This window comes from Hemiscyllium ocellatum, chromosome 16 (assembly GCF_020745735.1).
Source record: "Hemiscyllium ocellatum isolate sHemOce1 chromosome 16, sHemOce1.pat.X.cur, whole genome shotgun sequence".
Classification (NCBI taxonomy): Eukaryota; Metazoa; Chordata; class Chondrichthyes; order Orectolobiformes; family Hemiscylliidae; genus Hemiscyllium; species Hemiscyllium ocellatum.
The window spans coordinates 3173380-3197938 of NC_083416.1; the positions used below are offsets into that span (position 1 = coordinate 3173380).

The 24559-nt window shown below is 40.9% G+C and overlaps 1 protein-coding gene across 3 annotated transcripts in view; it reads left to right on the forward strand.

Annotated features, from left to right (window-relative positions):
• The window catches only part of LOC132823318 (matrin-3-like), a 52312-nt gene extending 43568 nt beyond the window's left edge, over window positions 1-8744 (forward strand). For all 3 annotated transcript variants that reach the window (XM_060837001.1, XM_060837003.1, XM_060837002.1), the window contains exons 14-16: window positions 890-1367; window positions 3838-3959; window positions 6457-8744. In XM_060837001.1, the coding sequence (XP_060692984.1) occupies window positions 890-1367; window positions 3838-3959; window positions 6457-6528 (672 nt within the window). In that variant the 3' untranslated portion in view covers window positions 6529-8744. The remainder of the gene's footprint in view (window positions 1-889; window positions 1368-3837; window positions 3960-6456) is intronic.
• Window positions 8745-24559: the final 15815 nt, after the last annotated feature.

Consider the following 24559-nt stretch of genomic DNA (forward strand, 5'->3'; position numbering starts at 1 on the left):
TGAAATCCCAGGTACCAACCCATGCTGCAAGTTCACCCACCTTATCCTGGATGCTCCTGGCATTGAAGTATGCATGTTTCAAACCAACATCCGGTGCCCTCTGATGGCCTTATAAACCTACCCCTGACCTCATTACCTTTTGCACTCAACTACAATTCAGGTTCCCATCCCCCTGCTGCATTAGTTTAACCCCCTCCCCCAAAGAGGATTAGCAATTATTTTCCCCCCCCTCCCCCAAGGATGTTGGTATCCCTCTTGCTCAGGTGAAGACCATCCTGTTTGTAGAGGTCCCACCTTCCCCAGAAAGAGCTCCAATTATCTAAGAATCCAAAATACTCCCTCCTGCACTATCCCTGCAGCCATGTGTTCAGCTCTGCGCTCTTCCAATTCCTTGCTTCACTAGCACGTGGCATGGGCAACAAACCAGAGATGATAGCTTTGTTTGTTCTAGCTCCAAGCTTCCAGTTTACTCCCTGAATTTCTGTCTGAGATCCCCACCTTTGTTCCTACCTATGTCGTTGTGCCTATGTGGACCACAACTTGGCCCCCGCCCCCTTCAAGGATCCCAAAAACACGATCAGAGACATCACTAACGCTGGCACCTGGGAGGTAATACACAATCGTGAGTCTCTCTCGTTCCCACAAAACCCCCTCCGCCTCCTGAATGATAGATACTGAATAAATAGAGGAAAGAAAATGTACAGTCAAATAGGTGAAACTTTTACGTTGAAGGAGAGAAGTCATACAAAAAGGGACGACCAGATAAAATCTTGTGATCCCTATTTTGAGTGTGTTGGAAGAATTTCAAAAAATGTATTTATTTTTGCCCAATTTGAGATTGAAATAAGAGACCCCTGTTCAAATTTGGAATGTATTTGGATTTCTGTAGGAGTTAAAAGAAGAGTGCTTTCCTGAAAACATTGATGAATTTGTGACTGTTGATGAGGTTGGTGATGTAGAGGCTGGAAATCTGGATCTTGAAGATCTGATGTCTTGTGAAGATAACAGTAATAAATTGGAAACTGATGATGCTGATACAAGCATTCAGACAGAGAAATCAGAGGACACCAGTGAACAAAAAGATGAGGATGTGAACAAAGCAAAAAGAAAACGTGGTCGGAAGAGGGGAAAGAACATCAAATCTAAAAAGACAGAACAAGGTGACAAAAAAGAGAGTGGTGAAGAAACAGAAGTGAAGCAAGTTGAAGATGAAACAATTGAAAATAAGCATGATGGTGATGAAAGGAATGATGTGCAGGAAGAGACCATATCATCGTGTGTGGAACCAGAAAGCAAGCGTGCTCGTTCACGATCCCCTACTCCAGATGAGTACAGGCTTGGGCCATATCAGCCGAACAATCCTGTAGGTAGGCAAACATTGCTCGCGATTATTTTTTATAGAACTTTTCACCTTTATTAAACCTGGCTTTCAGCATGTAAATTTTCAAATATATACTATATATTTTCATATTCATTGTTTTCTGTCTATTTGAATGTTGGAAAAAAAATTTTGTAAAAGCCTTTCGTTGTGTAGTCAACAGGTCATTTTGCCAGAATGCCAATTCAAGGGAATACCAACATGTATACTGCATGAGGAGAATGCTGATTGGTTGAGGAAAATGCACTCATCGGTTCTTTATTTAAATTTTCAACCAGACGGGTTGACACTGATTAGTTCGGATATTGCACTGTGAAATGAATGAGTAAATGGCTGTTACCTGTTTTGTTGAGTTGAGAAATCTGTAATGCATCTAACATGTTCTTTCTGCCTGCAAAGGAATATACTGTTGAATACAATCTGTCAGTCTTTGTATCATGCTGAGGTTGAGTTTCTGATTACCCTGGAAGGGCAAGTCTCAGATTTTTAGCAATAGCTGAAGTGAGCTGTTTTAGGCTATTGGTTTACAATAATATACGCTGTATCAGGATGCTACGGTCAAACCATATCTGTCTTGCAAATGAGTAATGTGTACGAATTTCAGTGCTGGTGTGATACCAGTATGAAGCCTGTTCTCCCAAACATTGGCAGACCATATCCAACAGCATGTCCCCTTAGCTTTTTGCAACTAACAAGGTACTGGCCACATTAATCTGCCTATGTTTGCAAAACTTTAAACACAATGTCCAACAGTAGCAACAATTGTACAATCACATTTGCTGCGTAATCCTGTGCATGAAGAATTACATTGACAAACAATTTAGGACATGCAGTGTGGTGCATTTGCATGTATTGGAATCTATATATATGAATACAGGAGCCTGTGTTTGCAGAGACCACATTTGTTCCAACTCAACAGAATTGGTGGTACCCATTCATTAGTTCTTTCCTCAGGGCGATGTCCTAACTAATCAGTGTCAGCTTGCAAAGCCTGGCATTTAACTGACAAGCACCATTCTTGGGTGCATTCTCCATAGCAAATGCCTCAATCATCATTCATTCGCCAACTTGGCACACTCTTGTGCAGCATAAATGCTAGCTTTTCCCTTGAATTAGCATGCTTGTGAAATGGTGAGTGCAGGAATGAAAACGTTTGACAAAATGGCATTTTTTTCAGCAATACAGTATTCAAGTTCTGTACTACCAAATGGTAGTGGTGTTAGGCATTCGTACTCGCTGTTTTGAAGTATTGTATTGTATATGTTTTGTTGTAATGGTCTGAGTATAGTGTGTAAGTAATGCTACTGGGAAAGCAATTGATACTTTGATGTTACCAGAACTCAGTTGGACTAGCCCATCAATATGGTTGTTGCTGAAGCAGGTCAGAGGCTGGGTGTCTTGCAGCGAATGGCTCATCTCCTGGCTCAGCCATTCCTCTTGTGCATCACTTAAAAAGCACAAGTCAGTAACATAATGGGTCTGTACGCAAATGGTAGGGATTAGTACTCTACCTCCAATACTTTGCAGGGAAGAGCAGCCCATCTGCAGCTGGCAGCTTCCCCAGTACATAAAAGATGCATTACAAACACTTCATTTGGCAGCACTCCCAAACTGCAACCTCTCCCAACACAAGAACAATGATGTGTTCATGGGAACATCATCACCAAGTTACAATCTGAGTCAAACACCCTCTGATTGAGTATTTTGTACTGTTCACTTATTGTCAGAATCAGAATCCTAGAATTCATGATCTCTCAGATGTTAGTATACATTCAGCTCATGGACTGCAGTATTTCACGAAGAAGGTCCATCGCAACTTTGAAGAAGATTAAGGAAACTGACTGGGAGGATGCTCACAAGATCTTTGTCTTTTTGGAGAGACTAGAACTAGGGGATATGTTTTAAAACGGGGGTATTAAAAATAAAGGGTCTTCCATTTCGGACGGAGATGAGAAGGAATTTGTTCTGAAGTTTGAGAATCTTTGGAGCACTCTTTCCTAGAGTGACAGAGGCATGGTCAGTTAATATTTTGAGACACAGGTAGGTGGTTTATTGACTAACCAGGGAGAAATTGAAACTGTAATCAGATCAATCATAGTGAATGGCAGAATAATCTCGAGCAGGATGAACAATAAATGCTGTTTAAAATGCTTTGTTATCAACAGTAAAAGGGATCAAAAACTTCGCATTTTATATGGTCAGTGCATTGTGTTGTCTTTGTACCCCAGTCCTGGAATGAGTGAGAGAAATCAGGGGCTTTATTTGAAAAATACACAAGATGGTTTCTGAAATATCAAAATTGTCTCTGATTTGTTTTGAGAAAAAGTGTAATTTGAAATTAGGGGTTAACCCAGAGCCTGTATGCAGGTATTAAAGGCTTTTGATTATTTATCACTGAAATGGTAGTTGCTGAACTGGTATTGACCTACTATTTTGATTGTGTCTTCACTTTATTCAAGGGCTAGATTATGTGGTTCCAAAGACTGGCTATTACTGCACACTCTGCTGTCTCTTTTACACAAAGGAAGAAGTGGCAAAGAAAACACATTGCAGTAGCCTGCCTCATTATCAGAAACTGAAGGTAAAGTTGTGATGTTACTTTTATTCTGTTTGTAAATTGCTTTGAATTAATTTCCATTAACTATAGAAGCTGGAATAATCCGTTTGGTCCTTAAAGTCTGCATTACCATTTAACTAGTCTTGGTTGATGATTTATCTGGAATTCCCTTCGTCCATCAATGGCTGACTTGATTACATTCATAGATTGAACATTGGGAGAGATGTAAAGATACACAACACATGACAACGTTTTCTTTATGTGGGTCTCAAAATAGCTGACCTTTTTCATTCTGAAACTGACCCCATTTTTGTTTTCCTCATTTTCTGTTGGATATTGCATTTTGTTTTACAATATGATATGGATTATATCCTCTAACCAACTGGTGTGAACATAAACTTCCTTTGCTGGGATAATACTACATTTAATTGATTATAAAATCAGTGGTGAAAGGACTGTCATTGGCTATACTATTCATGACCATAATTTTCATGTGTGTCTCCGAACTCAACTTTGGCAAATTACCTGGACCAGTCCTGAAGAAGGGCTCATGCCCGAAATGTCGATTCTCCTGCTCCTTGGATGCTGCCTGACTTGCTGCGCTTTTCCAGCAACACTTTTTCAGCTCTGATCTCCAGCATCTGCAGTCCTCACTTTCTCCTTTGGCAAATTACCTTCCACTTTGAATCAGATTTGAGGAAGCCTGAGGCTGGCTTCAAGCCATTTCTCTGTAATGTTTTTGATATTTTTGACCTTATTATATACTAGATGTATATTAGAAAGTCTTAAATGGGTCTATAAACATGTGGGATTAGTGTACTTCTGCCTTTTTCCCATATCTTTGCACAATAGAGAGCTTTTATAGTGAGTAACGGTCTACTCCAATTTGTTTTATAGATTTCAGACTTCTTGCTAACTTATGTTAACTTTGTATGTTTTTGATTAATTAAACCTGGAAATTTTGTGCTTTGACAATGACTTAATGTCTGTTCTTGAACACTCACTGAATGTATCTCCAGAAAATGAAATGGGGCAAGTAAAGCATATTTCAGTGAGGCAACATTTGGGCACAGAAACAAATTTCCAATAGTTATTGAAAAGGACTAGGAACATAATAGGGAGCATAATAAAATTCAACTGGAGGAAAGCTCATTTCAGTATGTTGAAAATTATCTTGAATTGAATTTGAATGTCAGTAGGTGAAACCGTCATTGAACAACGGGCGACTGTTGGAGGAGATGGATTGTGTGCTAATTAGGCAGCTTTTCACAAAAGGAAAGGTAGTGTCTGGTATTTGTGCCCCTGATTGAACAAAAGATGAAATTGAAAAAAATATGAGCTGTGCAATGATTAAGTAGTTCACAAAACAGTGGAGAACTGAGGTCAATACAAGAATTAGAGGAAACCGACAAAATGAAATGCGAGGGGCAAAGATAGAATGGTATCAGAATAATGTATAGCATCAGAGAAAAACAATTATCGTTAATGAACGTAATAGCAAAATGAAGGAGTCTAGTTTAAAAATCATGTAAAGACAAAATGTAATTCATTTTTAAAATGAATGCATTGCATCTGTCCTCAGATCAGAGGAGTCTTGTATATTAGTGAAGTGGAATGGAGTAGAGAAGTTGAGTAGAATAAAAATAGAGATATTTGGAAAAGGTTGCTATTGTTCAAAGCAAAAATTCATTCAGTTCGTAGAATTCTGCAGTACAGAAAACACTCTTGAGGCTACACCAACAAAACTACTCAATCTCTGAGAGTTCCACTTCCCAGCACTTGATCCAGAGCCATGAACGTTTATGACATTTCAAATGCCCATCCAAATACTTTCTGAAGTTTGTGAGGTTTTCAGCCTCAGCTACCCTCCCAAGCTGAGCATTCCAGATTCCCGCCACGCTCAGGGTGAAAGATGATTCCTCAAATGCCCTCTAAAAGTCCTGCCTTTTGTCTGAAAATTATGCTCTCTTGATATTGATGTAGCAGCCATCAATTTCATAAGATAAATCCACATTCTCAAAATGCTTTATGAATTGGCAATTTAAATTTCTTAAAACATTAGTAGTGACCTCTGTTATGTAAATGGCTAAATAACGAGACATTCATCAACCAACATGGATTGGTTGCAAAGTGAGAAAGTGTGAAATATAAACAAAATCTGTAATTCTAACACTGCCCAGATATACTAAACCTAGTTGTTTGAACATTTTAATTTTCTTATTATAGTTATGATAGAAAGTAGAAATGCTCTATAGTTCTATGTATATTAGAAATCTGAACCTTAGAAATTAATCGAATTTGAGAATATATGTTACCTAAAGGATCATGTGGGTTCAGTTGAATAATTCGTATGAAAGCATGTATTGTGCCTTGACCTGAACTAGAGTTGCCTTTAAAAAACTTGAGTACTTGCTTGTTTTGAACTACTTGTAGGTGATTAAACACAGTTAGTTAAATCTTAAAAATGAGGCATGCAACCTTTGACTAAATAAGTTTTCTGTTTTTCTTTTCTCTTTTAAAGAAAATGTTGGCTAAGCAAGCCGAAGAGAACCGTAAAGTTAAAACTGAAGAAAGTTCTGAAGTTCAAGCTTAAGAACAACATGACCAGCGAAGATTCCAGTGTTCATAACTTTGTCTAACCAGCTAGCTAATCATCCTTAAATTTACTAATATCTTAACAGTCATTTTTCTTTTGTCATTCTGACAGTGTTTGAGGATGTCTTTGTATTGCTGTGTACAAGCATATGTGAATGGAAGGCCAACAGTAATCTCGTTTTTGTTTGCAGTCATTATAATTGTTAAAAGGAAAATTGTTTCTTGGGGAAGTTGGGCAAGCTGTTGCATTTCTAGGAACATTGCAATGGGGATTGATAGCATCTGTGCTTACGCCAGAAATGTCAGGTATTGGAGTTCTTAGAGCAAAAAGAATCGTTGGTCCAAACATGCCTTTTTTTTTGCAAAAGTACCTTGCAGTGTGGGGCTATTTTATTCAAATCTGTGGAAGTTAATTATTTTTGTTAAAGTAAAATGTTAAAACAATTTGGTAAATGTTCAATATTTATTACAGATTCTGTATAGTCTCTTTAAGGACTGATTATTCTACATAACTTGTAAGTTGCTAGAACAAATGTCGACAGTGTTCACTTGTTCAGTATTGCAGTTCGGTTGTGTCCTTATTGGACCTTGCACCTCATTAGGATAAAAAGTGGACAGCTTGGTCGTAGGATTGTTGTGGGGTCTTGGAAGAGCCATAAAAATAGTAGGCAATCAGTTTGATAACACTCTGATGTGTTGGATTGGTTTCGCCTAAATTAATAACAATTTTTTTTCAAAACTGGGGCAGGGGCGATTTGATTAGTCATGTTTATGTTCAGCAAATACTTAAATTTTAAAATTGACTGTGTACCACGGTTCTGCAACCCAATAGCACTACTACCAAATAATACGCATTCAATAAAAGTAGTAGAAATTTTGCTAAAAACATTTAAACAATTTTGCTCAGGTCTGTTCCTGCAGTGGTGTTGCACTGACGAATTACAAGTTGGCCAACTCGCATTCAACTTTTTTTTTCTCCAACGTTTCCAGCAAAATATAAGATGACCTAACAAAACTGATGAAGCAGTTTCTTGAACATTTACTTTGTGCACACATTCTGAATTATAATTAGCCAGGCTGGATTGAACGTTTCTTGGTTTTTATGGGGAAATCTGTTAGTGTCATGACTTAGAAGAAGAATGCTGGTTAGTTGAGAAAATATGAAAGTGAAGTAAGGTTTTTATAGTAATACAACATTTAAAATTTCTGCAACATAGCTACATTTTTTCATTCACTGCTATAGTTTAATGTTTTTATTTGTTTAGAATTTAGCTCTATCCGCATTACGTAAGTAAGAATAATATTGCAGAAAATAAATTGTGTTTTGAAATAGTCTGTCAGTTTGTCTGGAGTAACCTGACCTTTGCATTCCTGTATATAGTTATTCTATCGACCTTTACAAACCAGCTAGCAGCAGTTACCAAGCACGCACTCACCCAAGTGTGCATTTGCACACCTTCAGAAACTGCTTGCAGATAATGCATAACTGGATTTTATTGGCTGTCCATTTTAGTACTAACCATCTAAACATTTTTTTAGGTATCAGTGATCCACTTGCCTTTGAGCTCACAGGTTTCCCCAAAAATTCCATATCATGGCCCAGTTGGTCCTAGACTTGTTGTTATCCTTGTCTTGCGCAAGTGATTGTGAGCAACTCTTTGACCCAGCTTACTGCATTTAAACAGATTCTGTTGTAAATAGTTTTTAATAAACCATCGTTGTGACTGAACATTACAGTCGGACCAGGATTCCATTGGTATGATGTGTTGGTAATTCTGTCACTGGAATGAGTACACTTTGTTCACATCGTCAGTTATTTTTATCATAATTTTTTAAGTTCTTTTTCCTGAGTAGTAGCTTTTAACGTTGGTATCTGTTTTAGATGTGGATGAACTGCAATGTGGATAAATGTTTTGGTTAGTTACCTTACACGTGACCTGCTGGGAGTTGTGCTTTCTTGGCAAGTATATCCTGCATGGGTGTGGAGTAATAATAAAAAGCTTCCATGCGATTAAGTTTGCTAATGAAAGTGTTTTGTCTAAACAGAAAACAGTATATGCAGCCAAGTGTGTTTAACAAAGGAATTGTGTGGAACACTGTAGCTTTAATCACGCGGCAGCAATGTATGAAAACTGCTGTTATGTCATGTTTTGGTTCGAGTAGAAATAAGTTTTGTAACAGTTTATGTTCAAATAAAGCTCCAGGTTTCTAAGACCACTTGGATTTTGCTTTTGAGGAAAGTTTTAAGCACAAATGGTTTACTTTATCAAAGGAAAATTATTCCCTGCCATGTAGGTTTTTTTAGAACTGAATCACTGAGTTTGTTAATCTTTGTTGTGAACGAGTTTAATTCACAAATTTTGAGTTGCAGGATGCTTCTATTGTACTTCCCACTGAATTTAGTAATTTTTTACTGTTACAGGTTGACCTATCATTTCACTCAATCAGATCCATTTCAAATTAACCACGCCCTATTTTACAAAAAAGTTGAGAATTTTTAAATGTACTTAGAGGTTCTGGCTGGGGCATGAGCATGTTTTTCATCTGATCCTGAATTCATCTTTGTTGCCTTCGACATTTGAAGACTTGAAAAGTGTATTCATTATAGCAGAGGTTTGTAATCAAAAGGATTGTGTATGCTGTATGTTAGTGACAGGACTGAACGGTTTACAAAGCTTCCATTTGGAATACTGGGGGACAGGCTGACATTGTGTATTCCGTTGCCATGCTCCCTGCCTTTTGTGTGCCAAAAGTGGGAGATTGAGCCAAGGCTTGTTAAGAAAGGTTTGGCCATATGTGCATCACTTGAATATAAAACATAGGAAAATACCACTCTTCACATCAATTATGCCCTGCTTACTTCTTCTTGACAAAACCTTAACAAAGTTTCTTCCTTTTCAAATTCAAGTATATCAAACCAAATCATCTGTGGTTATTTAACATTTTCACACAGCTTTATTTCTATATGAATGACGAGTTCTTTACTTTGAATTGTGGGTGTGTTTATACCACGTGAACTAGAGCAGTTTGAGGTGAGTCACCACCACACCATTTTGAGGCAAGTTAGAAAACGGTAGCCAATGCTCTTATTCTGTGATTATTTTAAATTATTGTATTTTAAGTTTTCTAAAATTAAATTGAATGAAAATTTGCAGCATCTAATCTCAAATCAGCATATCTCAATGGTGCACATGCAGTAGATTGAAATCTTAGAATGTGATCAGCTATTAGTATCAGGGCATAGTTCTTAAAGAAGGTGAATCATTATATGGGGAAGGATTCAATTGTAAGTGAACAATTAGTCACTAAAGCTTTCCTCAAGGCAAAGGCCTGGACTCCAGACCTTCTCATGCTTGATGGATGTCAGTGGTTATCTGGACTAGTCACAAACTAACCTTCCCACCTGACTCCCTTCAGATCTAATCTCTGCCATAACCTCTCTCTGCCACAGTCCACATTCTGGTTGTGTTCAATCAGCCTATGAGAGTCACTCCTATCTGCTATATATAGGGGACAAATCATGGGTGTGATGGAATACTCAGCACTTGCCTGGAAGGGTGCAGTTCCAACAAAAACGCAAGTTCAGTATCTCCCAGGACAAAGCAAAAAGCTTGATCAGTATCCTATCGACCTTTAACATTCAATATCTCCATCACCGATACAGATAAGTAGCAGTGTACACCCTGCAGTAATGCACCATGACTACTTCAAAAGCAGTTTCTAAATGCACAACCTCTACCACCTAATGAATATTTACTGTTGTAATATCTAGTTTTACTCACCATTTAGGTCAGTGATGAGATTCTTTAACATACATTGATTCTTGGGCAAAGCTGAAAGAACTCATGACACAACTATCTTTTACACAAGTGTAAATGACTGAGTCCTTTTGTGAGAACATAATAGCTAAATTTGTCACCCTCTGCCCCACCAAAGCTAGTTGTAATGGTCTTTAATATTTCATGACAGCAGCTTGGTGGCTTAATAGTTAGCAATGTTGCATCTCAATGCCAGAGACATGAGTTTGACTCCATCCTTGGGCAACTGTCTGTGTGGAGTTTGGATGATCTGTGCTGTAAATATTAGTTTTGGTTATTGCAACCTACTTTTGAAAAGTGAGATTTTAAGCATAGTCATCATTGGCATTACTGAGCCAGAATAACAATAGCCAAAATGGGCAATGGCTAATGAAGGTTGCTTTGTGTCTTGACAGAATTTTTTGTACATTGCCAGAAACAAATTATACAATGTTTAATTCAACAATCAATTTTTATAAAGAAACTATATTTCTGTTTTGTTCCAGGGGCTCTGCATTTCAGGTCTAGTTGAGAATGTCCATGGGTGACATTATTGACCCACTAGTAACTATGGCCCTAAAGTGGTCAATGAAATGCTACTTCATAGCTTTGGAGTGCTGCCTGCCTAATTAACTGCCTTTCCTGGCAGGTGAGAAAAGTTCTCCTGGTTTAAGAGGATCATTGAACAAACACTTGGCATCCTCTTTGAATCCAGTCTAACAAGTATTCAGGCAGATTTCTGCAAAATCACTTCAGTGAGCTGAATAAATGGCTGGAAAGTGTCACCTTGGTAAATCTTGTTTTCTCCGTTATTAAGTGGCCAGCATTCTCGGGGACCACAAGTAAAACACTACAAAGTTACTTTGACAGTCTCCGCAAAATGTGCCACCATTTACATCAATAATTGGGAGGAACTTGCTATCAGTAGTTCAAAATGGTGACAACTTGATCATAAAACTGCATAATACTTTTGAGTCACAACATCTTAATGATGAGGCAGATTGGTGACAGAGAAGGTAGCAAACACCACCTCATCTGATTAGTAGTGGGATGTACTTGTCATGTGCACCGAGAGCTGTGGTCAAGAATTGGCCTGTTCAGGCACAGGAATACCCATAGCAGAAACTAATGACAGAGATGTTTCCTGATGAAGGGCTTTTGCCCAAAACGTTGATTTCCTGCTCCTTGGATGCTGCCTGACCTGCTGTGATTTTCCAGCACCACTCTGATCTAAACTCTGGTTTCCAGCATCTGCAGTCCTCACTTTTCCCCTGAGATGGCTGATGACATCCTTCTATTGCATGCCACAGATGGATTTTAGCTGGGTTATTTTGACAATGTATGTTTGTGGGACCCTGCATTGTTTCTTTGAATGTTATCCTTTATTTATCATCATGCCTTGTCTATTTGTTTAATCAACATTAGCAAGTTCTTCTCTTATACCTCTAATTGACATTAAGTTCGGGACAAGAGCTCATAGCTTTGAACCTTAATTTAACATAGGACCACTATTTTCTAGCAAATTGTTTACGACTTTTCTTATTGCAGAAAGCTTCATCTTTGAATAACCTAGAGCTTAGTTGGGTCCACAATGTATTTTTTTGATCCTTATTATTTCAGTCTCCATCTATACGGATTCTCCTTCCTGATCTCCTCAGTCAAGATCCTTGATCACTCATTTCCCTTTACCATCCTTTACTACCAGGATGACTACTGCTCATTTTTCATTCTCTCTCCCAAATGTGGTTTATATTTATTGTGCAACTTTGTTTTTAACCTTCTAACCCTGTATGCATAATGGTGATTATATCTAAACAATCTATCTCTATCTCTGGCACAGCTACATCTATCTTACTGTCAAATGTTCCATGCATTTAGGTAAAAACATTTAATTTTACTTTTTTTGTTATTATTTGCACAGACTTAATTTACTGCTGCACTGTTAACCTTGAATGAACTCTGTCCCCTTCCTGTCATCTTATTCTTGCCTTTGCTCAGATTGCTATACTTCTGTATCTTTTTCATTCGGATTTCTAAATCTCCTTTCATTTAAGCCCTTTCTCACCCGTCACGATGAAATTCTCACCATCAAGAGGTGAGTGGTTTATTTGGAAGCACTTGTATTTCATCTTGCCCTTTCCCAATTAACATTCCCCCTGCCAAGAAATGTGATGCGTAAAAAAAAACTGCAAAGTAAAAACTTAAGTAGATCTGTCCAGTTGGGTTATTGGTGTCGAACCCGAATGATTCACGACTGTGTAAGCTTCACTTTACGTACTTCAACTGTGGGATATTTCTCTGGTGCGTGTAAAGAGGCTCCATGGCACCTCTGTTCACAAAACAGGGCAATGACAACATGCATGGTCTCCCTGGAACAGAACACTGACAATGCTTCAGCCTCAGGACAATCAGGTTGCTTATCAGGCAGGCTTGAGCAATGTTTGTTGATGTATCTTCTGGGCAGGTTGACTGACTATCTGGTGGTTTACTGCTAACCTTTCCAGGTAGGGTGCAGCCAGGTAGTTGACTTGTAGCTCATGATTTAGCACACCAGGAGAGGGACACAGCTGGTGCCAGTAGCATCCAGTGAAGGGTGCACATGAAAGTCCCATGTGGGCGGCACTTGATGCTGTAAGACACTGCCTAGCTTAATGGCAGCAATGCAGCATCTGCTAACACTTGGCAAGCACACTGCATCTGCTTGAATGGAATGGTGATGTGTACAAGGTAAAGGGAGAGAAAGGAAGTGAACTCAATCCAGGGGTTGGACTGAGCTCAATATGTGGTTAGTCCTACATGAGTCGGAGGACTGGATCATGGCCAGTCCATCCAGGCAAATGAATGCAGTCTGGGCTTAGCAAATTTATTACTCAATACACATTTGAAGGAAATACATTGTGTCAAGTCACTTTCCAAAACTTAGCTTAGTGCATTTAGATCTGTCTTCTAAATCAACAAACTAATCCTTCTGGGACTAAGGCATCTTTACCTTTTACATGGTTTGGTACTACCTACTGCCTACAATTAAACACACTGTAAACGGTGGCTCAGTGGTTAGCACTGTTGCCTCACAGCACCAGGGACCTGGGTTTGATTCCACCCTTGTGTGACTGTGTGGGCTTCCTCTCACTGATCCAAAGATGTTCAGGCTTGGTGGATTGACCATGTTAAATTGCCCATAGTGTCCAGAGATGTGCAGGCTAGGTGGATTAGTCACAGGGATTGGGCAGGGGTGGGTCTGGGTGCAATGCTTTCTGGTGGTTGGTGTAGATTCGATGGGCTGACTGGCCTGCTTCCACACGGTTGGGATTCTATAATATTGATGTTATATGCTTGATTATTCCATGTAACAATTGTTTCGTAGTTTGGTTAACAGAATTTAATTTTTTTATGGGGTGTAAATACCTTTGGAATAAAATGTCCAAGTGACTGCCCCCTCCCTGTCACCCTGAAATTACTGCAACTCAGACTCCAGCTCAGTATTTCCATGCCCAAGCTGCAGATGCTTACCTGAGATATGATTGTCCAGGGCTATGATGTATTCCACAAAATCACCTCTGCAACAGTATGTCTGATTAAGGCATGTTTTCCCCGATGAGATTTCATTCTGTCCGCTTCACGACACCATAGCCCAAATATTTGAACAGAAAGAAACTACAACTGAGTTAGGTTCCACCTGCAGCCAGATAGGATCAGAGTGCTAGCAGAAACTATTAACTGGGCTCTCATTATGTACTTTAAACTATAAATTGAGAGTCACACTCAGGTTGCAAAGGTAGCATAATGCTGATTTTCCTGCTCCTCGGATGCTGACTGACCTGCTGTGCTTTTCCAGCACCATACACTTGACACGAGCATAAATCATCATTGGGTTGGACTACTGGTTACAATGCAGAGTGCTGCCAACAGTGTGGGTTCAATTCCTGCACTGGCTGGAGGACTCTCCTCAATTTCTCCCCTTGTCTGAGGCTGGGTGACCTTCTCTAAAGAGAGAGCATGGTTCTCAGCGTCATGTTGGTCTATCTTGGACTCCAAAATGTTCATGTTTATTTAGAACATTGAAGTATGAATTCTCCATAAATGTAAACTTTCAGCAGATAATAAAATATATTGTTAGATGACACCATGCTATTAAAGATGGTCAGCATAGCTTTGAGAGGGGCAGGGCATGCCTCACAAGTCTTATTGAGTTCTTCGAGGAAGCGACGAGACAAGTTGACAAAGGTTCAGCAGTGGATGCGGTGTATGTGGATTTCAGTAAGGCATTTGATATGGTTCCCTTCAGTAGGTTCATTCAGAAATTTAGGAGATATAGGATATGTGAAAATTTGGCTGGATATGGAATTGGCTGGCCATTGGAAGACAGCAGGTGGTAGTGGGCTGGCATGGTGTCTCAGGGGTTAGCACAGATGGCTCACAGCGCCAGAGACCTAGGTTCGATTCCTGCCTCGGGTGACTATCTGTGTGGAGTTTGCATATTCTCCCCGTGTCTGCGTAGGTTTCCTCCGGGTGCTCTAGTTTCCTCCCATAGTCCAAATATGTGCAGGATAGGTGAATTGGCCATGTAAACTTGCTCATAGTGTTCACGGTTGTGTAGGTTTAGAGCATTATTCGGGGGAAATGTAGAGTAATAGGGTAGGGGAATGGGTTTGGGTGGGTTACTCTTCAGAGGGTTGGTGTGGACTTGTTGGGCCGAGGGCCTGTTTCCACACTGTGGGTTCTATGACTTCTAGTGGATGGGAAGTATTCTGCCTGGAGGTCAGTGACCAGCGGTGACTAGGTGCGTTAGCCAGGGGAAATGTCAGGAAATAGGGTAGGGGAATAGGACTTTATTGGGCTGAATGGCCAGTTTCCACACTGGGATTCTATGAGCTACATTTATACAATTTAAAAAGACCACTTTCATTAGTACAAACTTACTGCTGCTGTTTGTATCTGCTCCCAGGAGATCTGCTGTCAGTGTCCAGCATGCTCAAAGTCTCATGTCATCCTGTCACTCTACTGTACCTCATCAGTGACTTCCTCATCATTCAACTGTATCTGGATCGCCCTTTCTTCCTGCTGCCCTGCATGTCACCTCAAAAACGTTATAAAACTTGAAAAGATTAACGAGGATGTTGCCGGGTTGGAAGGTTTGAGCTACAGGGAGAGCCTGAATACGCTGGGGCTATTCTCCCTGGAACATTGGAGGCTGAGAAGTGACCCTATAGAAGTTTACAAAATCATGAGGGGCATGGATAGGGTGAATAGACAAATCCTTTCCCCAGTGTAGGGGAGTCCAAAACTAGAGGCAATAGGTTTAGGGTGAGAGGGGAAAAAGTTAGAAGGGAACTAAGAGGCAACCACAGAGGGTGGTGTGTGTATGGAATAAGCTGCCAGAGGAAGTGGTGGTGGCTGGTACAATTACAGCATTTAAAAGGCATCTGGGTGGGTGTATGAATAGGAAAGGTTTGGAGGGATATGGGCCAAGTAATGTCAAATGGAACTAGATTAGGTTAGGATATTTAGTTGGCATGGATAAGTTGGACTGAAGGGTTTTTCATCTCTATGATTATAACTGGAAAATGATTGTGATTTTGTGTATTCCACATAAGCAAGAACTAAATATAATTTTACTGTTTGCATATATAAACTATATTCATAAGTCTTACTAAACAAATAAAATTTTGAGTTGAATTGATCATCTTTTTGTTAACAGAAGTCTTGTTTGTTTACATCAGATCAGATAATTGATCTGTTTAAGAAGCCATTTTAACAACTCCACCTACAGTTCTCAATTATCCTGATCACTAGCTTGGTGCTTTTGGAAGAACCTTGTTATAATAGTTTCATAATTTCATAGTTTCATAATGCGGTCTCCCCTACAACAAAATCTCATGATCATCTCCTGGACCATGTTAGAGTCAGGGCTGAGGCTAACAATATGCATTCTTTATGAAAATACATGGATCAAGGAACAAAATGAATGAATTGCAAATGCAAGATCAACCAGAAAGGTATGGTATGGCCACTATGGAGACGTTGTGACAATATGATGAGAACTCAACAGTATTAGAAATAGCAGCCTGAGCAGGTCAATCATCCTCTTGACATGTGCCAAGATTGTGGCTTATCTTCTACTTCAAAACCATTTTCTTGTACTTCCTGTGTACTCCCTGATGTTCTTAAAGCCTGGAAATCTATTAGTCTCAGTCCTGAATGTACTCAAGAGACTGAGCCTCCACACTACCATCACGGACAGGGAATTCCAAAGATTCCCCAATCTCTGAGTGTGGAATTGCCTCCTCATCCACATTCTAAATGACCTGCCTCTCTCTCTCTCTCTCTCTGTAACTATTGTCACAAAGCTAGTCCTTTTTTTCCCTAAAAGCTTTTCCTTGGCTCAAGGAGACTCTGTCCTTGATTTTGTTTCAGAGGGGTAATGAACCAGGCCGGGCTCCAATCAGACTGGTTTGGTACAGAGATGAAAAGAATTTTTAAAGACCTTTTATTTATGTGTAAACAGATGAGACTTCAGGCCAAAGCGGTCATGTTTTACAAGTGACCTGTAGTATGAAAGGGGAGTGGTCAGCTCTCTAGCTGAGTAGCTTAGTTCAATCCAGAACTGGCAAGGAGTTCACCAGTGAGCTGTGTGGACACTCTCTCTCTTTCTACCCTTCAACTTCAGCCTGTAAGCATGTGTTCCATTTATACTGGGTTTTAAAGGGAGTTTGCTTATTGGGACAGTTTTGTATATTTGGAACAGCATAATTAAGTCTAGTTTGGATAAACTAAGATGTGTAGGGGTTCTTTATTCTGTGTAATTTTGTGAATAATTTTTTGTCTGTTTTAAAATCTAGTACGCTGCAAATGTGTTGCTGGTCAAAGCACAGCAGGTTAGGCAGCATCTCAGGAATAGAGAATTCGACGTTTCGAGCATAAGCCAAATCTAGTAGTCAACCTCGCTAACTTAATCCAGGTAATTTTCACTGTACACCTAGTGAAACAAATTGCAAAGTTATGGTCTGAGTTGCCTGCTTAAGAATGTTTTGAGTGGTCTGGCTTAGTCCATAACACTATTCTGTTTCTAAATCTCCAATCAAGGCTACATTGTTCCCGTGGAACTCTTTGAACACCTTCAGACCCATGTATTCTGTTAATCCCCAAAAGAATTTTGTAAATTTAAATAAAATCACCTATCAACTCCAGATAATATAGACCAGAAATGAGAATCTAGCTAATATTTCCTTATTTTATAAACCCTCACTGCACTCCCTCTCTGGTAACTAAGTCTTTCTGAAGTAAGGAGGCTAAACCCCCGCACGATATTCCAAGTGTGCTTTCACTAAGACTGTATGTCATTACAGTAAGACAGCTTCAACTGACACGTCCTCTTGTAATAAAGGCAAACACAGCATTTGTTTCCTTTATTTCCTGCTGTATCTGATTGTTAACTGTAACTCCTGACAAGGACATCTGAATCCCTTTGTAGTTTAGCACCTCCAGCCTCTCACTATTTAAGAAATGTTTTGGTAGGAAATCAGAAATGCAAAGTAGATAACCTCAAAATGCATTTCGTCTGCTAATCTTTTTGCCAATTCACTGAGTTTCCCCAAATTTCCTTGAAGTGACTTTGTGTCATCTTCATAACTTACATTTCCACCTCATTTTGTGTCATCTGCAAACTTGGAAATATTACATTTAATCTTGCCATCGGAATCGTTGATTTGGATTATGAATAGCTGGAGCCCACACCCTACTAATACTCTGACTTGTAATAGGGATCCACTTGATAAATTGCTAGAGAACTTCAGTAAAACAAGACAACGGTTGTTTATTTCATACACACAGACGTAGAGTGAGCTTTAACACTGATGTTTAAAGCTCAATCCGGTGGGTTACAGAACACATTCAACAGTAATATCAATCGCAATTCCTACACTTCCATGTCCGTGTGTCTAACTTATTTTGTTTTCCCAGTCTTTCATAAGCGTTGCCTTTTACCCAAGGCTGCCTTTATCTTGCTGATACCTCCTATACTTTTGACCTGACTTTATTCATCTGAGATTTCCATTTATTTGTACCACAAGGCAGAAAATGTAACCCTTAACTATCAGAAACTGGAGATCCAAGATGGCGGCGACCCAGCAAGTCTGAGTCTACAGTGCTCCTCCCAAGACTTGGGCAATGTGGGTCACCCACCCCCACCACACTCACCAAATCATCTAAAATAGCTTTTATTTAATTAGTTGTTTAGTATTAAATTTAAATAATCTAATCTTTAGGAAAAATGACTAAAGGGAAGGGAGCCCACAGCTCTCAACAAGCAGGAACCCCTCCCCCACCCTCTCCAGCTGCAGCAGAGGCGTCCACAGCCGCCCTGGGGGACTTACCTACAGTGGCAAGTCTTGTAGAAATGATCTCCAAACTGGATGTGAAGATCGACGCCTTTATCGAAGAATCCCGAAATCGATGGGACTCACTCTTGGCCGCGCTGCAGAAGCACGACCGAGACATCCAGGAAATCGAGCACCGAGTCGGAGGGGCGGAGTTAAAGGCCGCGACCTCCGAAACTACAGCGTAATCGGCCGTGGATCAGGTCCGGACTCTCGAGCAGCGAGTCTGGACCTTGGAGAATCATATTGACGACCTCGATAATCGAGGTCGCCGAAAAAATATTCGTTTGCTGGGCCTTCCCGAACGGGAAGAGGAAGGCCAGCTTACAGCATTCCTCGAACAGTGGCTGCCACAACTTTTAAATTTGGAGGCTGGATTAGACCAGGTAAGGGTGGAATGGGCCTACCGGGTCGCAATACGCGGGCCCGGCTCGAACCAGCGCCCACGCCCGGTCCTGTTCTGGCTGCAGAGCTATAAGGAGAGGCAGATACTCCTAGATGCCTCTAGAAATCTTGGAAAAGATCCCCAAGCCATGATCTATAAAGGATCCAAGATCATGTTATTTCAGGACTTTTCCCCGGCTCTGGTTCGAAAGAGGAAGGCGTTCGATGAGGCGAAGAAGTGTTTAAGGGACTTAAATATTCAGTACTCCTTACGCTACCCAGCGACGTTATGTTTTAATCATGAAGGATCCGTGTATAATTTCGGATCTCCAGAAAAGGCTAAGGAATTTTTGGACTCTCTTAGATAAATTGTAAGAGACAATGGATGTTGGTTTGCCTTCCCCCCACTCCGGTTTATATCCCCCCCTTTTTTTTTCTTTTTTTTATCTTACTGTTTAATATTATCTGGGGGGGGAGAGGGAATTATTTATTTGCTCTCTATTTAACGATTTTCTCTCCCCCTTAGGGTTGTTTTATTTTATTATTATATGTATGTATGTGTGTATGTATATATATGTGTGTATGCATGTATATATGTAAGCCGGGGGGTTTAGTTAATGTTGGTGGGGAGAGGTGGTTACCTTATTCTATTTTACTTTTGTCTCTAGGAGCGGGGTTATTTTCCCTTGCTATTTTATATTATTATATTTAATTATTATTTGTTGAAGTTGTAATTTTATAGTTATATATGTTTATACATGGTATTAATATTACCAAATATACCCAGGTGTGGGTGGGGGGTTGGGGATAGGGTGCTCACTGTTAACTCTAGCTCTGTATTATATCTGAATTCTCCTCATCCTATTAAGGAGCGCCTGGGTCAAGGGTGGGGCACTGGTTGGGAGAAGATACGATGGACCGTTGGAAAAGAAGTGATACCCCCTGGGAACAAGGGGGATAATCTCCATTTAAATATTTTTTTTATTATTTAGATATTTTTTTTAATTATACTGTTGTGAGTGTATTAGAGAACCTTTATTTTTGTGAATTTTATGTGCCCTATGCTCGGGATGTTTTGGATAGGGTCTCCCCTCCCGAGGGGTCTCGGATTTACCGGGATGATTATGGTTGATCAGTCGGTTAAGTGGTGCACCTGGAATGTCAAATAGGAAGAGACTATTTTCTGTTCTCTCCTTCTGTACAAGGAAAAATATTTTGGTGAACTGGGTGGCTGAGGGCCCCCCTGGATTTTCAAATTGGCCCAGATTAATTATGGAATGTATTCCCCTTGACTTCCTTATAAATATGGTGCACCGAAAGACCGAATTATTTTATAAAATATGGCAGCCCTTTGATACAGATATTTTGGCTATCCTAACAAGGGCTTTTATTTAATTGAGATTACAAACATGGCTGGTCCGGGGCCCCTTGGGAGAGGAATCCTGCACGAATACGGGTTTTGTTATATATGATGTTAACACATTCCGAGCATGTATCTCACTATCCAACTTCTATGTTACCGGTTGGGGTTTTTTTTTTCTTTTCCCCCACTTTTTTTTTCTCTCACTTTCTCTTATTTGAAAAATGTAAGTGACTCAATTATTATACACTCTGGCTAATTGTAGGTTAGATTAGTAGTTAATTGAGTTTTGTTTTTTTTCTCTCGGTATTTTTCTTTTGTTAAATTTTGGTTATTGTATATTTAAGATTTATTTGTACATCAATGTTTGTACTTGAGAGTTTTGTATATTTTTGTAAATTTGTTAAAATGTTAGTTTTTTTTAATAAATATTTTTATTAGAAATTTATCAGAAACTCTTTGAATGCCTTCAGACCCATTCTGCTTTATTGTCCATTAACCAACTCTCAATTCACATCACTATTCCCCACAATCCCACGTGCTCTAGTTTTGTTTATTAAACTCTGTAAAGCAACAAGGTTCAAAATGTGTGTGATTGATAGGGGAAATCTTGGATAAAAGTTCTTTTCAGTTAAAAACTTAGAGTCTAAGAATGTGGTGCTGGAAAAGCACAGCAGTTCAGGCAGCATCTGAAGAGCAGGAGAATTGATGATTCAGGCATCAGCTCCTCATCAGGAATGAGGCTTCTGGACCAGGGAGCTGAGAAATAAATGTGGTGGGGTGGTGGGTGGGGGGAGAAGAACTGGGGAGAAGGTAGCTCAGAGTGCAATAGGGTCATGAAGGTGGGGGGATGATGGTGATAGGTTGGAGAGGAGGGTGGAGTGGATAGATGGGAAGGAAGATGGACAGATAGGACCATTCAAGAGGGCGGTGCTGAGTTGGAAGGTTAGGACTGGGATAAGGTGGGGGGGGGGGGGTGAAGGTTAGTGGGGAAACTGGTGAAATCTATATTGATCCTGTGTGGTTGGAGGGTCCCAAGGCAGAAGATGAGCTGTTCTTCCTCCAGGCGTCAGGTTTTGGCGATGGATGAGGCCTAGGACCTGCATGTCCTTGGCAGAGAGGAAGGGGGAGTTGAAGTGTTCAGCTACAGGGCGTTGGGATTGGTTGGTACGGGTGTCCCAGAGAGATTCTCTGAAGCATTCTGCAAGTAGGCATCCTGCCTCCCCAATGTAGAGGGGACCACATCAGGTGCAATGGATACAGTAAATGACGTGTGGAAGTGCGGGTGAAACTCTGGTGGATGCGGAAGGCTCCTTTGGAGCTTTGGGAGGTGGTGAGGGAAGAGGTGTGGACGCAGGTTTTGCAATTCCTGCGGTGGAAGGGGAAGGTGCCAGGAGGGGAGGGGGGTTGGATGGTGAACCTGACAAAGGAATCGTGGAGGGAATTGTCAATGGAAAGCGGATGGGGTGAGGAGGGAACTATATCTCTGCTGGGGTCTGTTTGTGGGTGGCAGAAATGGTGGAGGATAATGCGATGTATACGGAGGTTAGTGGGGTGGAAGATGAGGACCAAGGGGGTTCTGTCCATTTTGCGATTGGAGGGGTTGCGTTCAAGGTGGTGGTGCTGGAAGTGGAGGAGATGTGCTAGAGGGCATTGTTGATCGAGTGGGAGGGGAAATTGTGGTCCTTGAAGGAGGCGGCCATCTGGACCACCTCCGCGATTGCCGTCCAGACAACTGCCTCCATAACCGCTATACAAGATACACCGCCACCAAAACCATCTTCCACAGCTATACCGGCTCCACCCCTCCACCTTTTCCTGACTGTATTGGCACTACCTTGTGCTTTCACGAGGAGGTTGAATAGTTCATCAACTTCACGAACACCTTCCACCCTGACCTCAAGTTCATCTGTACAATCCCGCACACCTCCCTCCTTCTTGACCTCTCCATCTCCATCTCCGCTGACTGACTAACCACAGACGTTTACTACAAACCCACCAACTCCCATAGCTACCTGGACTACACCTCCTCCCACCCTGCCATCTGTAAAAACATTATCCTTTATTCCCAATTCCTCTGCCTTCGCTGCATCTGCTCCCAAGAGGACCAATTCCACCACAGAACATCCCAGATGACCTCCTTCTTCAAGGACCGCAATTTTCCTTCCCATGTGGTCAACAATGCCTTCCAGTGCATCTCCACTTCCCGCACCTCCACCCTCAAACCGCAACAAGGACAGAATTCCCCAGGTTCTCACCAACCTCTGGATACATCGCATCATCCTCCACCATTTCTGCCACCTACAAACAGACCCCACCACCAGAGATATATTTCCCTCCCCACCCCATCTGCGTTCCAGAGAGACCATTCCTCTCTGCGACTCCTTTGTCAGGTCCACGCCCCTCACCAACCCACTCTCCCCTCCCTGGCACCTTCCCCTGCCACTGCAAGAAGCACTGCGTCCACACCTCCCCCCTCACCTCCATCCAAGGCCCAAAAGTATCCTTCCACATCCATTGGAGATTTACCTGCACTTCCACACATGTCATCTACTGTATCCATTGCTCCTGATGTGATCTCTTCTACATTGGGGAGACAGGATGCCAGGGAGTAGCTCTGGGACACCCGCACTGATCAACTCCTCCGCACTGTGGCTGAACATCAACTCCCCCTCCCACTCTGCCAAGGACATGCAGGTCCTGGGCCTCCTCCATCGCCAAACCCTAACCACCCGACTCCTGGAGGAAGAACACCTCACCACCCACCTTGCGATCCTCCACCCACATGAGATCAATGTGGATTTCACCAGTTTCCCCATTTCCATTCCTCCCCCCCCCCCCCCCACTTTATCCCGGTCCCAACCTTCCAACTTGGCACCATCCTCTTGAACGGTCCTACCTGTCCATTTTCCTTCCCACCTATCCGCTCCACCCTCCTCTCCGACTTATCACCTTCATCTACCCATCACATTCTCAGCTACCTTCATCCCAGCCCAAACCCCCTCCCATTTATCTCTCAACTCCCCCCACCTCCCGGCCCACAAGCTTAATTCCTGATGTCAGGCTTATGCTGGAAACGTCAATTTTCCTGCTCCTCAGATGCTGCCTGACCTGCTGTGCTTTTCCAGCACCACACCCTTTGACTCTGATCTCCAGCATCTGCAGTACACACTTTCTCCTGGTAAAAACTTACAGCAAGCTACGCGTTTAAAGAGGAGACAAAGCTAGCTTGAATGACTGAATGAATTAGCTTTAATGTCATAGATACTCAATGAATACAGTGAAGGTTTATCTGTCATCACTTACAGCACCATCTTTGGTATAGCTTCTTCAGTTACAAAATCTTAGAAAATAGAAAAATAAAATGTTCAGTGTTGCAGAAATACAAGTCAGAACAACGGTCTTCCAACCCATACATAACCTCCGGTCTGCTCTGTAATGAAGATGTGGGTATATCTTTGAGAGTTAAAAGCAGCAGAACTACTGGACCCAGCACTAAATGTACTCAAAAATGGCGACAATGTAACATTGGGTTGAACCATTCGATTAGTTTGTAGTTTGGAGACAAAAACAAATTTGAATCCGGCCAATCAGTTTAAATTATACCCAAAACATAAAACTCCAATCAAGTTTGAATTGAGAATATTGACAATCTTAAAAGCCAATCACACAATCGATGCTGTGATGTATAAGACGGGGGAAATTGAACAGTTGAGAGGAGATCTGCCATGTCCCAGCATTTAAGAGACTGCTTAAAAAATCTCTCTCTTAAAAGTCCCTTTTCAATCAGTAACCTATGATGCAGAAATTCTTAACAAGGAGAAAAGAAGACACAGGAAGATCTGAAGACAAGAACCTACAGCTGCCTGGTTTTGAGACAAGAAGAGTGGTTTTGTAAATCTTAATTGGGAGTTTTATCAGACTGGTATGATAGAAGGGAAGGTAACAGATAGGTTAGAGGAAGGAGTTGTAAATAGTGGTTAGTTAACTATTCTCTGTTATACTTTAAGAAATAAAGTTGTTAATTTTTATTTTAAATAGTTCTTGGCCAATCAATTTTTACAGATTACTGCACGGGATAAATCTTTTCCATGTTGCTGGTTTCAAATTAAG